This window comes from Mobula birostris, chromosome 22 (assembly GCF_030028105.1).
Source record: "Mobula birostris isolate sMobBir1 chromosome 22, sMobBir1.hap1, whole genome shotgun sequence".
NCBI lineage: Eukaryota > Metazoa > Chordata > Chondrichthyes > Myliobatiformes > Myliobatidae > Mobula > Mobula birostris.
This window is the reverse complement of record NC_092391.1, coordinates 46376840-46392572: the sequence shown is the minus strand read 5'-3', so window position 1 is coordinate 46392572 and position 15733 is coordinate 46376840. Positions and strand designations below refer to the sequence as shown.

The following is a 15733-nucleotide window of genomic DNA, read 5'->3' as shown; positions in this document are numbered from 1 at the left end:
CTGATCCACCTTCTCATCAACTGTCCCAGAGTCCACTCCACACTGGTGGTGGCTTGCAGCATCCAATTAACGTACTAACCCAGGGGAAACCCACTCATTCAGAGAGAGAACGTGCAGACTCCACAAAGGCAGCACTGGAAGTCAGGATTGAACCCAGGGTGCTGAAGCCGTGAGGGAACGGTTCCACCACTGGGCCACGCCAGTGGCATTGCGGGCAGTTACCTTTTTCATTTTGGGAGCCCAGTGAACGGGTGAATAGGTGCTGGTACTCAGGACATCCAGATAAATCAGACTTTTTTCTGACGAGACCACTGTTCACCCATGCCAAGGTCTTCACTCTACGCGGGGAACCTGCCAGCTATACCAGTACAGAGGTAACTCAGGCTGGGGAACAATCTCTTCATGTGAAACAAGAAACGTAGGTCAGAGGGAGAAGGGTAACTTTCTGCCAAAGGGTTTCAGCCCAAAACGTCGACTGTACTCTTTTCCATAGGTGCTGCCTGGCCTGCTGACTTCCTCCAACATTTTGTGTGAGTTGCTAGGGTAACTTTAAGGTCATTCGTGAGAGTTTTCAATTTAATCAAATTAATTTAAATGCATTTCTAACTATATTTCATTATTTTGTTTTTTTAACTCAGAAATTAGATTACAGCATGTATCTTTTTAATATCGAATGCTTCTGAATAATTCTCATAGACGATCACAAGTATTTAATCACTTTAGCCTGGAGGCAAGTTTCACCAGCAGTCACAGTCCCTCTGTGGGAAGGACAGCTGTCTCAGCCATGCGTTATATGCAGTTTGCTCATCTATAGTCACACAAACAGTAGAGACTGGAATGGAAATAGGCTTGTTTGGACTAGAATAAAATTTCAGGTCAAAGACCTGACCTTCACTTTCAGGGGCTGCCTGACCTGCTGAGTATTTCCAGAATTTTCTGTTTCTATTTCAGATTTCCACCTTCTACTGTTGTATTTATTTTGAAGGGAGATAAACTGGCCAGTTTAAAGTTAAGGAGAGGGTGGGAGTCGTGCAATGGGCTACAAAACCTTGTTACTATGAGGCCAGGGTTGCCATGGGGATAGGCAGTAGATAAAGTCTAGTTAATAGGTAAGCAAGGGAAGTTAGAGAGAGAGATACTGAAAGACAGAAACAGACCGACAGAAAAACAAAGCACATAAATAAAAGGAAGGGCCTATTCCACACTATATCTTAACCAATAAATAAACCCAGTGATTTGGTCCCTACAACCATCTGTGGTAAAGAGCTCCACAGATTCACCACCATCTGGCTAAATAAACTACCTTCCTCATCCTGTATGCCTTCTTCACTCTCCGACGAGGGAGGATGAGGGGCTGCTGCCAGTGCCTGTGGGACAGAATGCCTCCACCCCGGGGCTGTATCTTCCGCGTAACCTTCTCATTTACTCACTCGCGCTACTATCTAACAGCTCTCTGCCCACCAGCCCGTCCCCCTGATAAAGCTCTCTCTGCTTGTCCGTGTGTTCCACAGTCACACCCCCGCCCGAGGCAGAACCAGAGGAAAAGGAAGTGGAAGCTCCAGCAGCTGTGGCAGGTAAGGCTATCGCAAGTGACGAGCAACCTCCTTCTCCACACCATCTCCACACACCTCACAGTGATAACAAACTGGCTTCCCTGTACCCCTCCTGCACCCCACACGGGGCCACAGTGCATCATTAGGACTAATTAAACGGGTGCCGGTCTTAGCCCAGTCCTCATCTGGATGCGCTCGCTTTCCAGGTAGATCATGATCCCACTCTAGAAACTGAGTGTTCTGTGCTTACATTTTGTCTATTCAGGACAACCTGTGTCAATCCTTTTCCAGCTTCTCAGGATATTCAAATTCTTTATTTACCAGGCGCCCAAGATATTCGGGTTGCCAGCACTGTCAATGCTTGGCTCTCACTTCCCAAGAACACTGATTGTGTAAGGTGCAGTCGAGGCCTCGGGTCTTTCCAGGCATGGCAGATCTCCTGAAATAGACCAAGACCTTGTCCTCCAACTCAGAGGGGAAAAAATAATCCCTTGGTACCCTGGGTTTTAATTGAAGGAATATTAATGAATCAGAATACCTGATATGAATCAGAAACACCTTATATTGGGTAGTCTCCAACCCAATGGCATGAATATTGATTTCTCCTTCTGGTAAAAATAAAATTCCCTCCCCCCTCCCTCTTCTTCTGTTCCCCACTCCGGCCTCTTACCTCTTCTCACCTGCCTCTCACCTCCCCCCCCCGGGTCCCCTTCTCCTTCCCTTTCTCCTATGGTCCACTCTCCTCTCCTGTCAGATTCCTTCTTCTCCAGCCCTTGATCTCTCCTACCCATCTGACTTCACCTATCACCTTCCAGCTGTCCTCCTTCCTCACACCCCCCCCCCACCACCATCCTTTTATTCTGGCATCTTCCCCCTTCCTTTTCAATCCTGAAGAAGGGTCTTGGCCCAAAACGTCGACTGTTTATTCACTTCCATAGATGCTGCCTGACCTACTGAGTTCCTCCAGCATTTTGTGTGTGTGGTTTTGGATTTCCAGCATCTGCAGAATCTCTCAAAGATTCAAGATTCAAAAAACTTTATTGTCATTCTAACCGTACATCAGCTCTGCAGGGCAGAATGAAACAGCGTTTCTCAGGAGCAGTGCAATCATAACATAACAAACACAACACTAAATAACAAACATAACAATAAATAGTAAAACACAACAGCCACATGTCAGTTAAAATCAAGTTATAAGTGTCCAGTGCAAGTTAAAAGTGTCCAAAGCAAAGTCAGGTGGAGCAGCTATTTAGCAGTCTGACTGCCTGTGGGAGGAAGCTGTTTAGTAGCCTTGTGGTTTTAGTTTTGATGCTCCTGTAACGTTTGCCTGATGGTAGAAGAACAAACAGTTCATGGAGAGGGTGAGAGGGGTCTTTATTGAAGTTCCGTGTCTTCTGGAGGCATCGACTCTGAAAGAGGTCTTGGACAGAAGGTAGGGAGACTCCAATAACCTTCTCCGCTCCCCTAACCACCCTCTGCAAGGCTTTTTTGTCGACAGCACTGCAGCTGGAGTACCAGGTTGTGATGCAAAAGGTCAGCACACTCTCAACCACGCCTCTGTAGAATGTAGTTAAGATGTTAGTGGGGAATGATGCTTGTTTAAGCTTCCTCAGAAAGTGCAATCTCTGTTGGGCCCGTTTCACAATCCCAGTGGTGTTCCTGGACCAGGTGAGATTGTCCAAGATCTGCACCCCAAGGAACTTGATGTTTTCCACTCTCTCCACTGTGGAGCCGCTGATGCTGAGGAGTGTGTGCTCAGGCTGAGACTGTCTGAAATCGACGATCATCTCCTTGGTTTTGGTGACATTAAGCATCAAGTTGTTATCCCTGCACCAGCTCTCTAGGTGTTTGACCTTCTCCTTGTACATTGTTTCATCATTTTTGCTGATGAGCCCCACCACTGTGGTATCATCTGCAAATTTAATGATCAGGTTCTCCTTGAATCTGGCTGCACAGTCATGTGTTAGTGGTGTAAACAGCAATAGGCTAAGCACACAGCCTTGTGGGGATCCAGTGCTCAGTGTGATGGAGTCAGAGATGTTCCTGCCAACACGGACTGACTGTGGTCTCTCTGTCAAGAAATCCAGAATCCAGCAACACATGGCAGTGTTAAGGCCAAGCAGCGACAGTTTCTCCACTAGTCTCTGCGGGGTGATGGTATTGAATGCTGAACTGAAATCAATGTACAGGATTCTGGTATGAGTGTCTTTGTTGTCCAAGTGAGAGAGAACTGTGTGCAGTGTGGTGGATATTGCGTCCTCTGTAGAGGGATTTGGACGATAAGCAAACTGTAGGGGATTCAGTGATGAGGGGAAGCTGGCTGTGATATGAGGCTTGACAAGCTGTTCAAAACATTTCATCACTATGGGGGTCAGGGCAACGGGACGGTAATCATTCAGACAGGCTACAACTGATTTCTTTGCTACAGGGATGATTGTGGAGGTTTTGAAGCATCTGGGGACAATAGCCGTCTCGTGTCTATAATTGACAACTTTTATTTGCCTTTCTCATTGACACATACCAACCAGATCTTTTAGGTTTTAGAAGCCTTTGCTCTATGACTTACTTCAATAAAAGAAATGTGATTGACTGGATGAGATGATATGATGGAATGTGCTCTAATAGTGAAATGGCATTACATTACAGTCAGAGAGTCACAGATACAGCCCTTCAGCCCAACTCATCCATGCCAACCACCCTGTCTACTTGTGTCACCACTTTCAGGAAACTGTGGGCACGTCTCTGTTCTACCACACTCTTTACTCATTTACTGGTTTAGGTCCTGCCTTAGTTTAACTTACAAGAATGCAACACTTTGCACTTGTCTGAATTAAATTCCCTTTGCCATTCCTTGGCCCACTTTCCCAATGATCTAGCATTGGTCGTTTGATTGCAGATTGTCGTCCAACTCAGAACCAACTTCTGAAGGAACTCAGTGGGTCAGGCAGCATCTGTGGAGAGCCAGGTTGATGTCTTGGACTGCGTACTCCACCTCAACAACACCACATCGTACTTATGCTACAATGTCAAAGTGGTGTTATCAAGGCAATATTAACATGAGAGAGGGAAGCAAAGATGTCAATAGAAGTAGATAGGAAAGCGTCAAAATGTATCTAATTCCTTACATGAATGTAGCACAGAGCTCATTAGGACATGACACATAAACAGATAATGGAGACTATGCTGTGCATGTAAATTGTACTCTGAACTGGAGCTATGTCAGCTTGGATGAAGTCCCATCTGAAGAAGCTGAGAGACTTCTGCTCTCGAGTCTGTATTACATTCATGTGTGTGTTCTGTTTTCAGAAAATGAAATGAGCATGTTTGAGTCCGAAGCTTTGGAGGCTCACAATCATTACAGAGCGATGCACGACGCACCGGCGCTTCAATACAGTTTTGAACTACGGCAAGAATGCAAGAGGTGGGCAGAATACCTGGTATCCATGGGAGTGGCAGAGGACAGCAAGACCAAGAACGGCGAGAACATCTGGACCATACCCAGCACCGCAGCAGAAATTTCAGGTGTATATTTCCATCTCCGGTCTTTCTTTATCCTTTCCATACCTTCCCCGAATCTTTACCAATCCCTCTGAACTCCGGACGTCAAAGAACCGGCGATTGAAAGAAATCCCACTGAATATGTCTGATATTCTGCAACCATGGTTCCTTCATCAATGCACTTTGTTTCTTCAGTCCAGCTGCTTGTTTAGGATCTCCTCTGAAGAGCTCCACACTTCCTATTCCTGAACAATACTCCCTTTCCAATAACTACCTACCACTGACATTAGACTGTAACTACCTCTCTTATCCCCACTGCACTTCTGGAATAAAGAAACCATATTTGCCATCCTTCAGTCATCTGGCACCTCACTTGTGACCAGCAGACAATGTAAGTATCTCCAATAGGACCCCAGCAATCCTGAAATTGGAATTGGATTATTATTGTCACCAGTACTACAGGACAGGGAAGATCTTGTCTTGTGCACTATTCACAGATCAATGCATTACCACAGGTCACTGAGGTAGTACAAAAAATTACAGAATGTAGAATCAAAGTGTTTCAGCAATCAAGAGAGTGATACATCTAATTAGGCTCTGAGAATTATCCATTTTAATTACACTAAGACTTCTTGTAACATGTTCTAGGATTTCACCGAAAATATCCTTCTCCTCAATAAAGGTAGAAACCATGTCCTCTAGCTCCAAGCACAGATTGTCACTATGGTCCCAAATGCTCCCACTCTTTCCATAGCTACCCCTTTGACCTTAATGTACTTGTCAAATGTACGTTACTTCCCGGAATGCAGCCTCCTCAGATGCTTCTGAGAAAAAAGTCATTTTGATTCATTTTGTAGGTTTGGAGTCAGCTGACTGAATTAAAGGGCAATGTGTTGGTCAGATTCTAGTTACCTTAGAGTCATAGAACACTACAGCACAGAAACAGGTCCTTTGGCCCATCTAGTCTGTACCAAACTATTCATCTACCTGGTCCCATTGACCAGCACCCAAACCATACCTCTCCCATTCATGTACCAAACTTCAATGTTGAAATCAAACCCAATCCACCACTTCAGCTGGCAGCTCGTTCCACACTCTCGCCCACCTCTGAGTGAAGAGGTTCCCCTTCATGCTCCCCTTAAACATATCACCTTTCACCCATAACCCATGACCTCCAGTTCTAGTCTCACCCAACTTTGGTAGAAAAAGCCGACTTGCATTTACCCTATCTATACCCCTCATAAATCTTCATACCTCTATCAAATCTCCCCTCATTTCTTATGCTGTAAGGAATAAAGTCCAAACCTATTCAACTTTTCCCTCTAACTCAGGTTCTCAAGTCTAGGCAACGTCCTTCTAAATTTTCGCTGCACTCTTTCAATCTTATTGATATACTTTCTGTAGGTAGGTGACCAGAACTGCACACAATACTCCAAATTAGGCCTCACCAACGTCTTATACAACTTTGACATAACATTCCAACTCCTGTACTCAATTCTTTGATTTGTGAAGGCCAATCAACCAAAAGCTTTCTTTGTGACCCTATTCTCTTGTGATGTTACTTTCAAGGAATTATGGCTCTGTATTCCCAGATCCCTCCATTCTACCAAACTCCTCAGTGCTCTACCACTCACCTGGTTTGTCCTTCCAATGTGTAAAACATCACACTTGTCTGCATTAAATGCCATCTGCCATTTTTTCCCATTTTTCCAGCTAGTTCAGATCCCTCTGCAAGCTTTGATAGCCTTCTTCGCTGTCCCCTACACTCCCAACCTTGGTGTAATTCACAAATTTACTGATCCAATTTACTATATTATCACCCTGATCATTGATACAGTTGATAAACAACAACAGACTCAGCACCAGTCCCTGTGGTTCACCACTAGTCACAGCCCTCCAGTCAAAGAAGCAACTATCTACTACCACTCTCCGGCTTCTCCCACAAAGCCAATGTCTAATCCAATTTACTACCTCATCCTGAATACCAGCAACTGAACCTTCTTGGCCAGTCTCCCATACGGGACTTTGTCAAAGGCCTTGCTAAAGTCCATGTAGACAATATCCACTACTTTGTATTCTTCAACCTTCCTGATAACTTTTTCAATAAACTCTTTAAGATTGGTTAGACATGACACACCAAGCACAAAGCCATGTTGACTGTCCTGAATCAGTTCCTCTCTATCCAAATACTTATTTATCTGGTCCCTTAGAAGCAGTCAGTCAGTCAGTGGGTGCCGTCCCGAATCCAGGCTTGGCGGCTATGCACCTCCATCTTCTTCGATCTTGCGCTCTTTTTCTGGCCTCAGCATAACTCAACCCAGTCCATTGCATCATATTATCGTACCAAGTGGCTCACTGCCTTCCTCCTTCCCTCTTTCCTTCTGTCATCCCTTCCAATAACAATTCCTGCAGTCCACCATCTCTTAACAAGTGCCCGGCATATTCCAGCTTCCTTTTCTTTTACTGATAACCATGTAATCCCTTAGAATACCTTCCAATACCCACTACTGATGTCAGGCTCACCAGCCTATAATTTCCTGCCTTACTTTTTAGCCTTTCTTAAACACTGGAACAACATCAGCTAATCTCCAATCACCCAGCACTTCACCCGATGCTAAGGACATTTTAAATATCTCTGCTCGTTTCTACAATAGCCTCCCACAAGGTCCGAGGGAACACCTTGTCAGGCCCTGGGGATTTGTCCACCCCAATTTGCCTCAGGAGAGCAAACACCTCCTCCTCTGTAATTTTTACAGGGTCCATGACCTTGCTGCTGTTTCCCCTTACTTCTGGGACTCTGTGTCCATTTCCTGAGTAAATACAGATGCAAAACTCCATATATTTCCCCCATCTCTTTCAGGTCCATGCATAAATGGTCTCTCAGATATTCAAGAGAACCAATTTTTCCTTGTTATCCTTTTGGTCTTAATATATCTGTAGATGCTCTAGGATTCTCCTTCTCCTTGTCTACTAGAGCAACCTCATGCCTTCTATTTGTTCTCCTGATTTCCTTCTCAAGTGTTCTCTGGCATTTCTTATACTCCTCAAATACTTCATTTGTTCCTTCCTGCCTATAGCTGCTATGCACCTTCTACTTATTCTTAAACAGGGCCTCAAAAAAAGCTAGGTTCTCTGAACCTGTTAGCCTTGCCTTTTATTATGTCAGAAACATACAAACCCTGTACTCTCAGAATTTCACTTTTGAAGGTCTCACAATTTCAAGGCGTACCTGGCATCCACACTTGCCAAACCCTTTCTGATACAATCAAAACTGGCTTTTCTCTGATTTAGAACCTCAACCCAAGGCCCAGACCTACCCTTCTCCATAATTAAGGGAGCTAGGGCTTTACTCTTTGGAGAGAAGGAGGATGAGAGGAGACATGATAGAGGTATACAAGATATTAAGAGGAATAGGTAGAGTGGACAGCCAGCGCCTCTTCCCCAGGGCACCACTGCTCAGTACAAGAGGACATGGCTTTAAGGTAAGGGGTGGGAAGTTCAAGGGGGATATTAGAGGAAGGTTTTTTACTCAGAGAGTGGTTGGTGCGTGGAACGCACTGCCTGAGTCAGTGGTGGAGGCAGATACACTAGTGAAGTTTAAGAGACTACTAGACAGGTATATGGAGGAATTTAAGGTGGGGGCTTATATGGGAGGCAGGGTTTGAGGGTCGGCACAACATTGTGGGCCAAAGGGCCTGTACTGTGCTGTACTATTCTATTTTCTATAATTATATTGAAACTAATGGCATTATGATCACAAGATGTAAAGTGTCCCCCTGCATAAACTTCTGTCACCTGCCCTGACTCCTTTCCTAACTGAAGAATCTAGTATCACAGTCCCTCTAGCTGTGATCTCTGTGTATTGATTAAGGAAACTTTCCTGAACACATTTGACAAGCTCTATTCCATTCAGCCTGTTCAGAGAATGGCAATCCCAATCAATATGTGGAAAGTTAAAATCATCTGTTATGACAAACTTATGTTTCTTGCATCAGTCTGCGATTTCTTACACATTTGGTCCTATTAATTCCACTGACTATTGGGTGGTCTATAGTGTAATCTCATTAACAGGGTCATCCCTTCCCTATGCCTCAATCCCACCCATATAGCCTCAGTCGATGGGCTCTTGTCTGAGCAACTCCATTACATTTTCCCTGACTAGTAATGCCACCTCCCTCTTTAATCCCTCCTACTTTATCATGTCTAATCAACAGAACCTTGGTATATTGAGCTGCAAGTCCGGCCCTCCTGCAACTCACTAATGTCTACAGTGTCATAATTCCACGTGCTGATCCATGTCTGAAGCTCATCTGCTTGCATTGAAATATACACACAGGAACTTCTTGCATTGATATATACACACCTCAGTACATTAATCACACCATGCCCAACCTCTCGATTACTGACATTGTACGTAGGCTTAACATCTTTCCCTGAAACCACTCCACTATCTGCTCTGGCACTTTGGTTTCTATCCCCCGCAACTCTCGTTTAAATGTGCCACTCGCCCACTCCCCCTGCCCCCAAGCAGCACCAGAAAACTTCCCCGCAAGTATACTAGTCACCCGCCAGTTCAGGTGTAAACCTTTCCATCACCACAGGTCCCATGTTCCCTGCAAGAGAGCTTAATGATCCAAAAATCTGAAGCCCTCCCTCCTGCACCATCTCCTTACCTATCTGTTAAACTCTATTATCTTCCTATTTCTGCCCTCACTAGTACATGGTATAGGTAGCAATCCCGAGATCGCAGTTTTGGAGGTCCTGCCTTTTAAATTAGCACCTATCTCCCTGAACTCACTTTGCAGGACCTTGTCACCCTTCCTACTCATGTCATAGGTACCGACATGGGTCACGACCTCTGGCTGCTCATCCGCCCACTTAAGAATGCTAAGGAGCTGACTGGAGATGTTCCTGACCCTGGCGCCTAGGAGGAAACAAACCTTCTGGGAATCTTGTTCTCATCCACAGAACTCCTGGCTATTCCCCCAACCATCAAATTCTCTACCATTGCAGCTCACCTCTTCTGCCCCCCTTTGCTACTGAGCCACAGAGTCAGACTCAGTACCAGAGACCTGACTGCAGTGGATTTCCTCTGTGAGGTCATTCCCACACCCGTCTCCCCCCACCATTATCCAAAGTGGTGTGTCTATAATTGAAGGGAACAGACACAGGGGTACTCTGCACAGGCTGTCTATCCCCATTCCTCTCCTGACAATACCTCTGCCCTTCACCTTGGGTGTAACTCCCTCTCTGTATGCTCTGTTGATCAACACCTCAGCCTTTTAAATCACCCAGAGTTCATCCAGTTCCAGCTCCATTTCCTTAACATGGTCTGTAAGAAACTAAAGCTGGATGCACTTCTTGCAAGTGTTGTTGTCAGGGATTTTGGAGGTTTCCCTGTCTTTCCACATCCTACAAGAGGAGCATTCCACTTTCCTGTCCCCACTCTCGCACTGGCCCACTCACACAATGGACGCTCCCACAATGCCCTCTCCACTTAACTCTAACTTCTTTTTATTGGATCTTGCCAAGTGCCTAGTACACACACTCCAATGTCTCCTCATGAAGCGTGGCATGCTGATTGTTGACAGTCAAGAATGTTTGCCTTTTGTCTCCTTTTCAGGCAAAGACCCTGTTACTGCGTGGTACAACGAAATCATTGATTACAACTTTAACAGTCCTGGTTACAGCACGCTGACATGTAAGCATTTAAATTTATACCTGATGGTAAGCAATACAATTCAGACTCAGAAGCCCTTCAGCTTGCAAGCTGAGAGCTTATCTTAAACATAGCAATATAATGAACAAATGGCATGAGTGAATACCTCCAGACCCGTGTTACATTGGATTCAGACAGTAGTTTGTTTTCGTTTGGGGAGAGAGGAGGGATATGCCAGCGAGTACTTTGTGATATTCGTAAAGGCTTTTACAACAGAAACTCCCAAACCATGAGATCTGAAACGTCAAGAGAGAGGTTTGTAACAGTTTTGCAACCGCAGAAGTTGAAGTTTCTAATGCTGTAAGCATTGTAATAATCTGAGAAATGTAACAGTAAGAAACTGCCCAACTCTTGGAGCAAACCTCACAGACAATGAAAGTTCACAGGGAACCCCAGGATAATGGAAGAAAAAGTAGCTACAAGATAGTTCTACAAGTACAAAGGCACCCTGATGAAAGTTCATTGACTTAATGTATTTCTCTCTCTATGGACACCGACTGACCTGTTGAACATTTCAAGAATTGTATGTTTCTTTTTAATTTCAGATTTCTAATATCTGCAAGTTTTTTTGTTTTTCACCTAAGGACTTCAGTCCTGCAGGCAGATTAGGAAAGATGGGAGTTGCTCTTACAGCAGAGATTGATCAGGGAAAATTGAACATAATTGTTCAAAGTTGCACAACTTCTAATAGAGTAGATGAAGTGAAGTTGTTCCTCTGGCTGGAGTGCCAGGGACCAGACCACACATAGCTAAAAAAAAATATTTTATTCAACAAAGTTACGATCTGCAATGTATGGGCAGAAATGTGTAAGCAGATTTATTTATGGTTCGATTAGGAATATCGAGTTTAGGCATTGGAATAGACTATTAAACTATTCAAACCTAATCAGACTCTAATGGAATCATGACTCATCTGTGACCAACTCCATGACCCTGTCTTTCCAATTCCACACAATGTCCCTGATTATCAACAAATTACTGTAACAGTCTTAAATTTAGTTAAACATCACTTGTCATGTGAGGAGGAGTTACAAATATCACCCTCTCTGCATGTACAAGAACACTCCTGAAAACCCCAGCTGCAATTTTTAGACAAGTTCTCCAGTTGTATCTACACCAATCTGGACTGACTTCACCTGTCAGTTTCCCTCCATATCGTGGAAATTTCAGTTCAATCACTCCTTAGTCAACTCAACGCCAGACTGTTTGTGTAACCTGTTTTCGTAATTCAGCTCTTGGATGCAAAAGGTCTCTGCTTCGCTCATGTCAAAAGCCTTACCTTCTTCCGAAATGACAAGGATTAGTCTGGCCAAGGCTTTGTACAGCAGCAGCATCACTTCGATTCCCAGTACTGTAGTGCTTGAGATACATCACCGGTGTCTCATCAGTGAATTTGATTATTTCCTTTGCCCATTATCTATGAACGCCAGTTTCTCATAGATCACTGCTGCCACTAACTTTTTGGAGTTTGGAAAATACTCTTGCACGTACCAAAGTTGATGACTTTATATTTTCCAACTTTAAAATTAATTTAAAATAATTGTGCCCATTTATTCTACCTATTAATATTGATTAATTATTTAGTATTTCCTCTTTATACTCCTGAAAATATCACTTACTAAAAGGTCACTGTTAAACTTGAACGATTTTTTTTGCCCATCATTTAAGTCCTTTGGGAATGCAATGACCCATATGGGACACCATTACCTACCAAGATAAGTAATTTCCTAATATCTGTCTCTTGCTGCTTCCCAAGTTCCCTGAATAATCTGCCTTCAATTTCATGGCTTCAACTTCACCCGACAGTCTGGGGGTTATCTGGATTTGCATCATGCTCGGTACAGACACTGGAATTGATTTATTATTGTCACATGTACCAAGATACGGTGAAAAAACTTGTGTTACAGACTGTTCATGCAGATCAAATCATTATATAGTGCATCGAGGTAGAACAAAGTAAATAAAAACAGAATAAAGTGTAAGAGCTGCAGACAAGGTGCAGCGCAGGTAAGCAATAAGATGCAAGATCATAAGGAGATAAATTGTGAGGTCGAGTTCCTTTTATCATATTGGTGAACCATATAATATTCTAATAACAGTGGCATAGAAACAGTCCTAGAGTCCAGTGATCTGTGCTTTTTGGATCTAATGCCCGAGGGGAGAAAGGGGCATGTCTATGGTGGCTGGGGTCTTTGATTAGGCTAGTTGCTTTACTCTCTGGGAGTACTGAAAAAACCTTGAACTTTAACATCAAGGCATTTATAAATTAGAGATTTGTAACTTGTGTAACAATGCCATTGTTTATTTTTGTATTTAATGAAAGCTGTCAACAATAGTGTAATACACAAAGCTAATCATCGGATGGTGATGTAAGTTTTTAGTTAATGCATGAAAATAAGCTTTATCAGTAGAGTACTTTATCTGGCATTTTGAGTCATCTGAACTGTGTGCTTACACTCTCGAATGGAAAGAACATGTCTTGCCTTTTCTCTGTCATTAATGCAAGGTGTTGGCACGTGGCCAAGTGGTTAAGGCGTCAGTCTAGTGATCTGAAGGTCGCTAGTTCGCACCTCAGCTGAGGTAGCGTGTTGTGTCCTTGAGCAAGGCACTTAACCACACATTGCTCTGCAATGACACCGGTGCCAAACTGTATCAGCCCTAGTGCCCTTCCCTTGGACAACATCGGTGGAGAGGGGAGACTTGCAGCATGGGCAACTGCGAGTTTGCCTATACAACCTTGCCCAGGCCTGCTCCCTGGAAACCTTCCAAGGCGCAAATCCATGGTCTAATGAGACTAACGGATGCCTGTAAAAATGCAAGACAACTTCCCCATTCAAAGCGGGAAGAAAGTGTGAATCTAATAGTATTACAGGTGCTCTCTGTATGCCAACAAGCTGGCATAACTTTAGGAACAAGCTGGCATAACTTTAGGAACAAGCTGGCTGCCTGCCTTGGAAGAGGTTGGACGTGAATCTCCCACATGTCTGCAGAGTGCAGGGTCTGAAATCAGAAACAACATTTGCCCTTTCTTTCATTGATGCCATTAATAGCTGTTTGCAAACTTTAATTGAATAAAGCTTGGTTTGGCGTATGTTTCACCAAAGCACATATACACACACTGAATCAGAGTAGAAACCCTTTCATAATCTTTGCCCCTCCTTGGAGGTTACAGTAGAGGGGAGGTTGCAACCTGGTTTGATCATTATGCATGATGCCAGATGGTTTACATGTTCACAGAGGCGTAGTGAGGAAGTAGTAGAGGGATTATCCATTGTGTCCCTTTGAGCCCACTTCACCATTCAAGGCCCTACCTGACCCTTGACCTCAGTGCCATCTCTTCTTCTTGCACTATCCCCATACCCGTCGGTTCCCCTAAATGTCCAGAAATCTATGGATCTCTATCTTGAATGAACTCGGTGACTTCACCTCAGGTACCCCTGGGGTGGAGAGTTCCAAAACTCCACCAGCCAGAGTGGAGTTTTGGAACTATCCAAAGATATTTCTCATCTCCGACATAAATGGTCCTTCCTGTTGGATCTGGAGATGATATTATCCAGGAGGTTCTTTGGAAGTCAAGAATGAAGGACAAATCTTTTGGTCTAGCCATTTTATTAGATGCTTATAACAAGGGAATGACCATAAAACACAGCAGCTGGTGACTGATTCAATCTGTAAGCAACTCACTCTACTGTAAGGAAAGAACAAAGCACTTGCCTTGTGGTCAGTCTTTATACTGAAAACTAATTCAAGCTGGATAGATAAGGGAGTTCTCTGATATGAACAGCTTTGATTTACGTACACCACCATGACATCCCCGGCTTACAAAGTAATTATAAATTACAAAGCCAGTCACAGTGCAAATTACTGAAAATCCACTGAACATTTACGGACAAACAAATGACTATACAAACATACAAGCAAGAATAAAGAAAATCAAATACAAGGAAAAAGACAATCTATGCTCCCTTACTCTGAGAGATTGCATGTTTCTAAAGCACAAGCCAGTGCTTGTGTGTCTATAAGTATGTTTCCAGATGCACGTGCTTTGGTTTAAAATCTTTCATTAGCACGTTTCCCCCTTGGCAGGTCGATTTACCCAGTTGGTCTGGGTGGAAAGCACACAGATGGGCATTGCTTATGCAGTAGGGACCAAGGAGATATTTGTGGTGGCCCAGTACAGCCCAGCTGGAAACATCATGGACCAGAACTCCTTCCAAACTAACGTGCGGCCAAAAGACTCACTCTCCGTGGACTCCAAAGATAAAAGCGACGCAATTTCTCAACAAACAGTCGACAAAGAGGCAGCAGGTAGGAACGGGAATGGGAGCAGTCACAATGGGTATGTGAAGGTCTAATGAGGGGACGAGAAATGTCTTTCTCCAAAGCAAAGATATTATAATCAAAGGTTGGTTGATGTGGAGATATGGAGAGGTTTTACCAACTCAGAGAATTGTACTTTTTTCATACCTTATACTAAGCGTGCTTGTGAAAGAGGCCATTTGGTCAGTTGGGACCATGCTATCCAAATGGAATTCCTCAGGCCCATTAACTCTATTCCTTAATTCCCTGCACCACAGCACAGGGGCTCTGCAGGGTTCCTATGTGCTCTGATGAGCATTGGAAAGATATTGGGTAAGGTACGAATGTGTTGGGTCAATAGAAAGACTATTGGTTTAGAGGGGTGTGCTGGGATCCGTTGGTTGGTAGTGGTGTTTGCTGGGACAGCTGGTGGTAAGGGAGTGCATTAGGACATGCTGCTTCATAGGATATTGTGCTGGGCTGGGCTGGTTAGTAGAGAAGAATACCGGGATGCGTTGTTTGGTAGAGGAGTGTGTTGGTTAGTTGGTTAGTTGAAACTCTACTGGGGTGTGTTGGTTGGAAGGTAAGCAGACTGGGATGTGCTGTTTGGTAGCCGAGTGTGCTGGGGTGGGCTGGTTGGGAGCAGCATGTGCTTGGATGTGCT

The 15733-nt window shown here is 44.0% G+C and overlaps 1 protein-coding gene across 1 annotated transcript in view; it reads left to right on the top strand.

Moving 5' to 3' along the window:
• Nucleotides 1–15733, top strand: part of LOC140186440 (uncharacterized) — a 143898-nt gene that overhangs the window by 29394 nt on the left and 98771 nt on the right. The window contains exons 7-10 of the mRNA XM_072240711.1: nt 1512–1574; nt 4860–5075; nt 10675–10752; nt 14857–15078. Coding sequence (XP_072096812.1) covers nt 1512–1574; nt 4860–5075; nt 10675–10752; nt 14857–15078 — 579 coding nt within the window. The remainder of the gene's footprint in view (nt 1–1511; nt 1575–4859; nt 5076–10674; nt 10753–14856; nt 15079–15733) is intronic.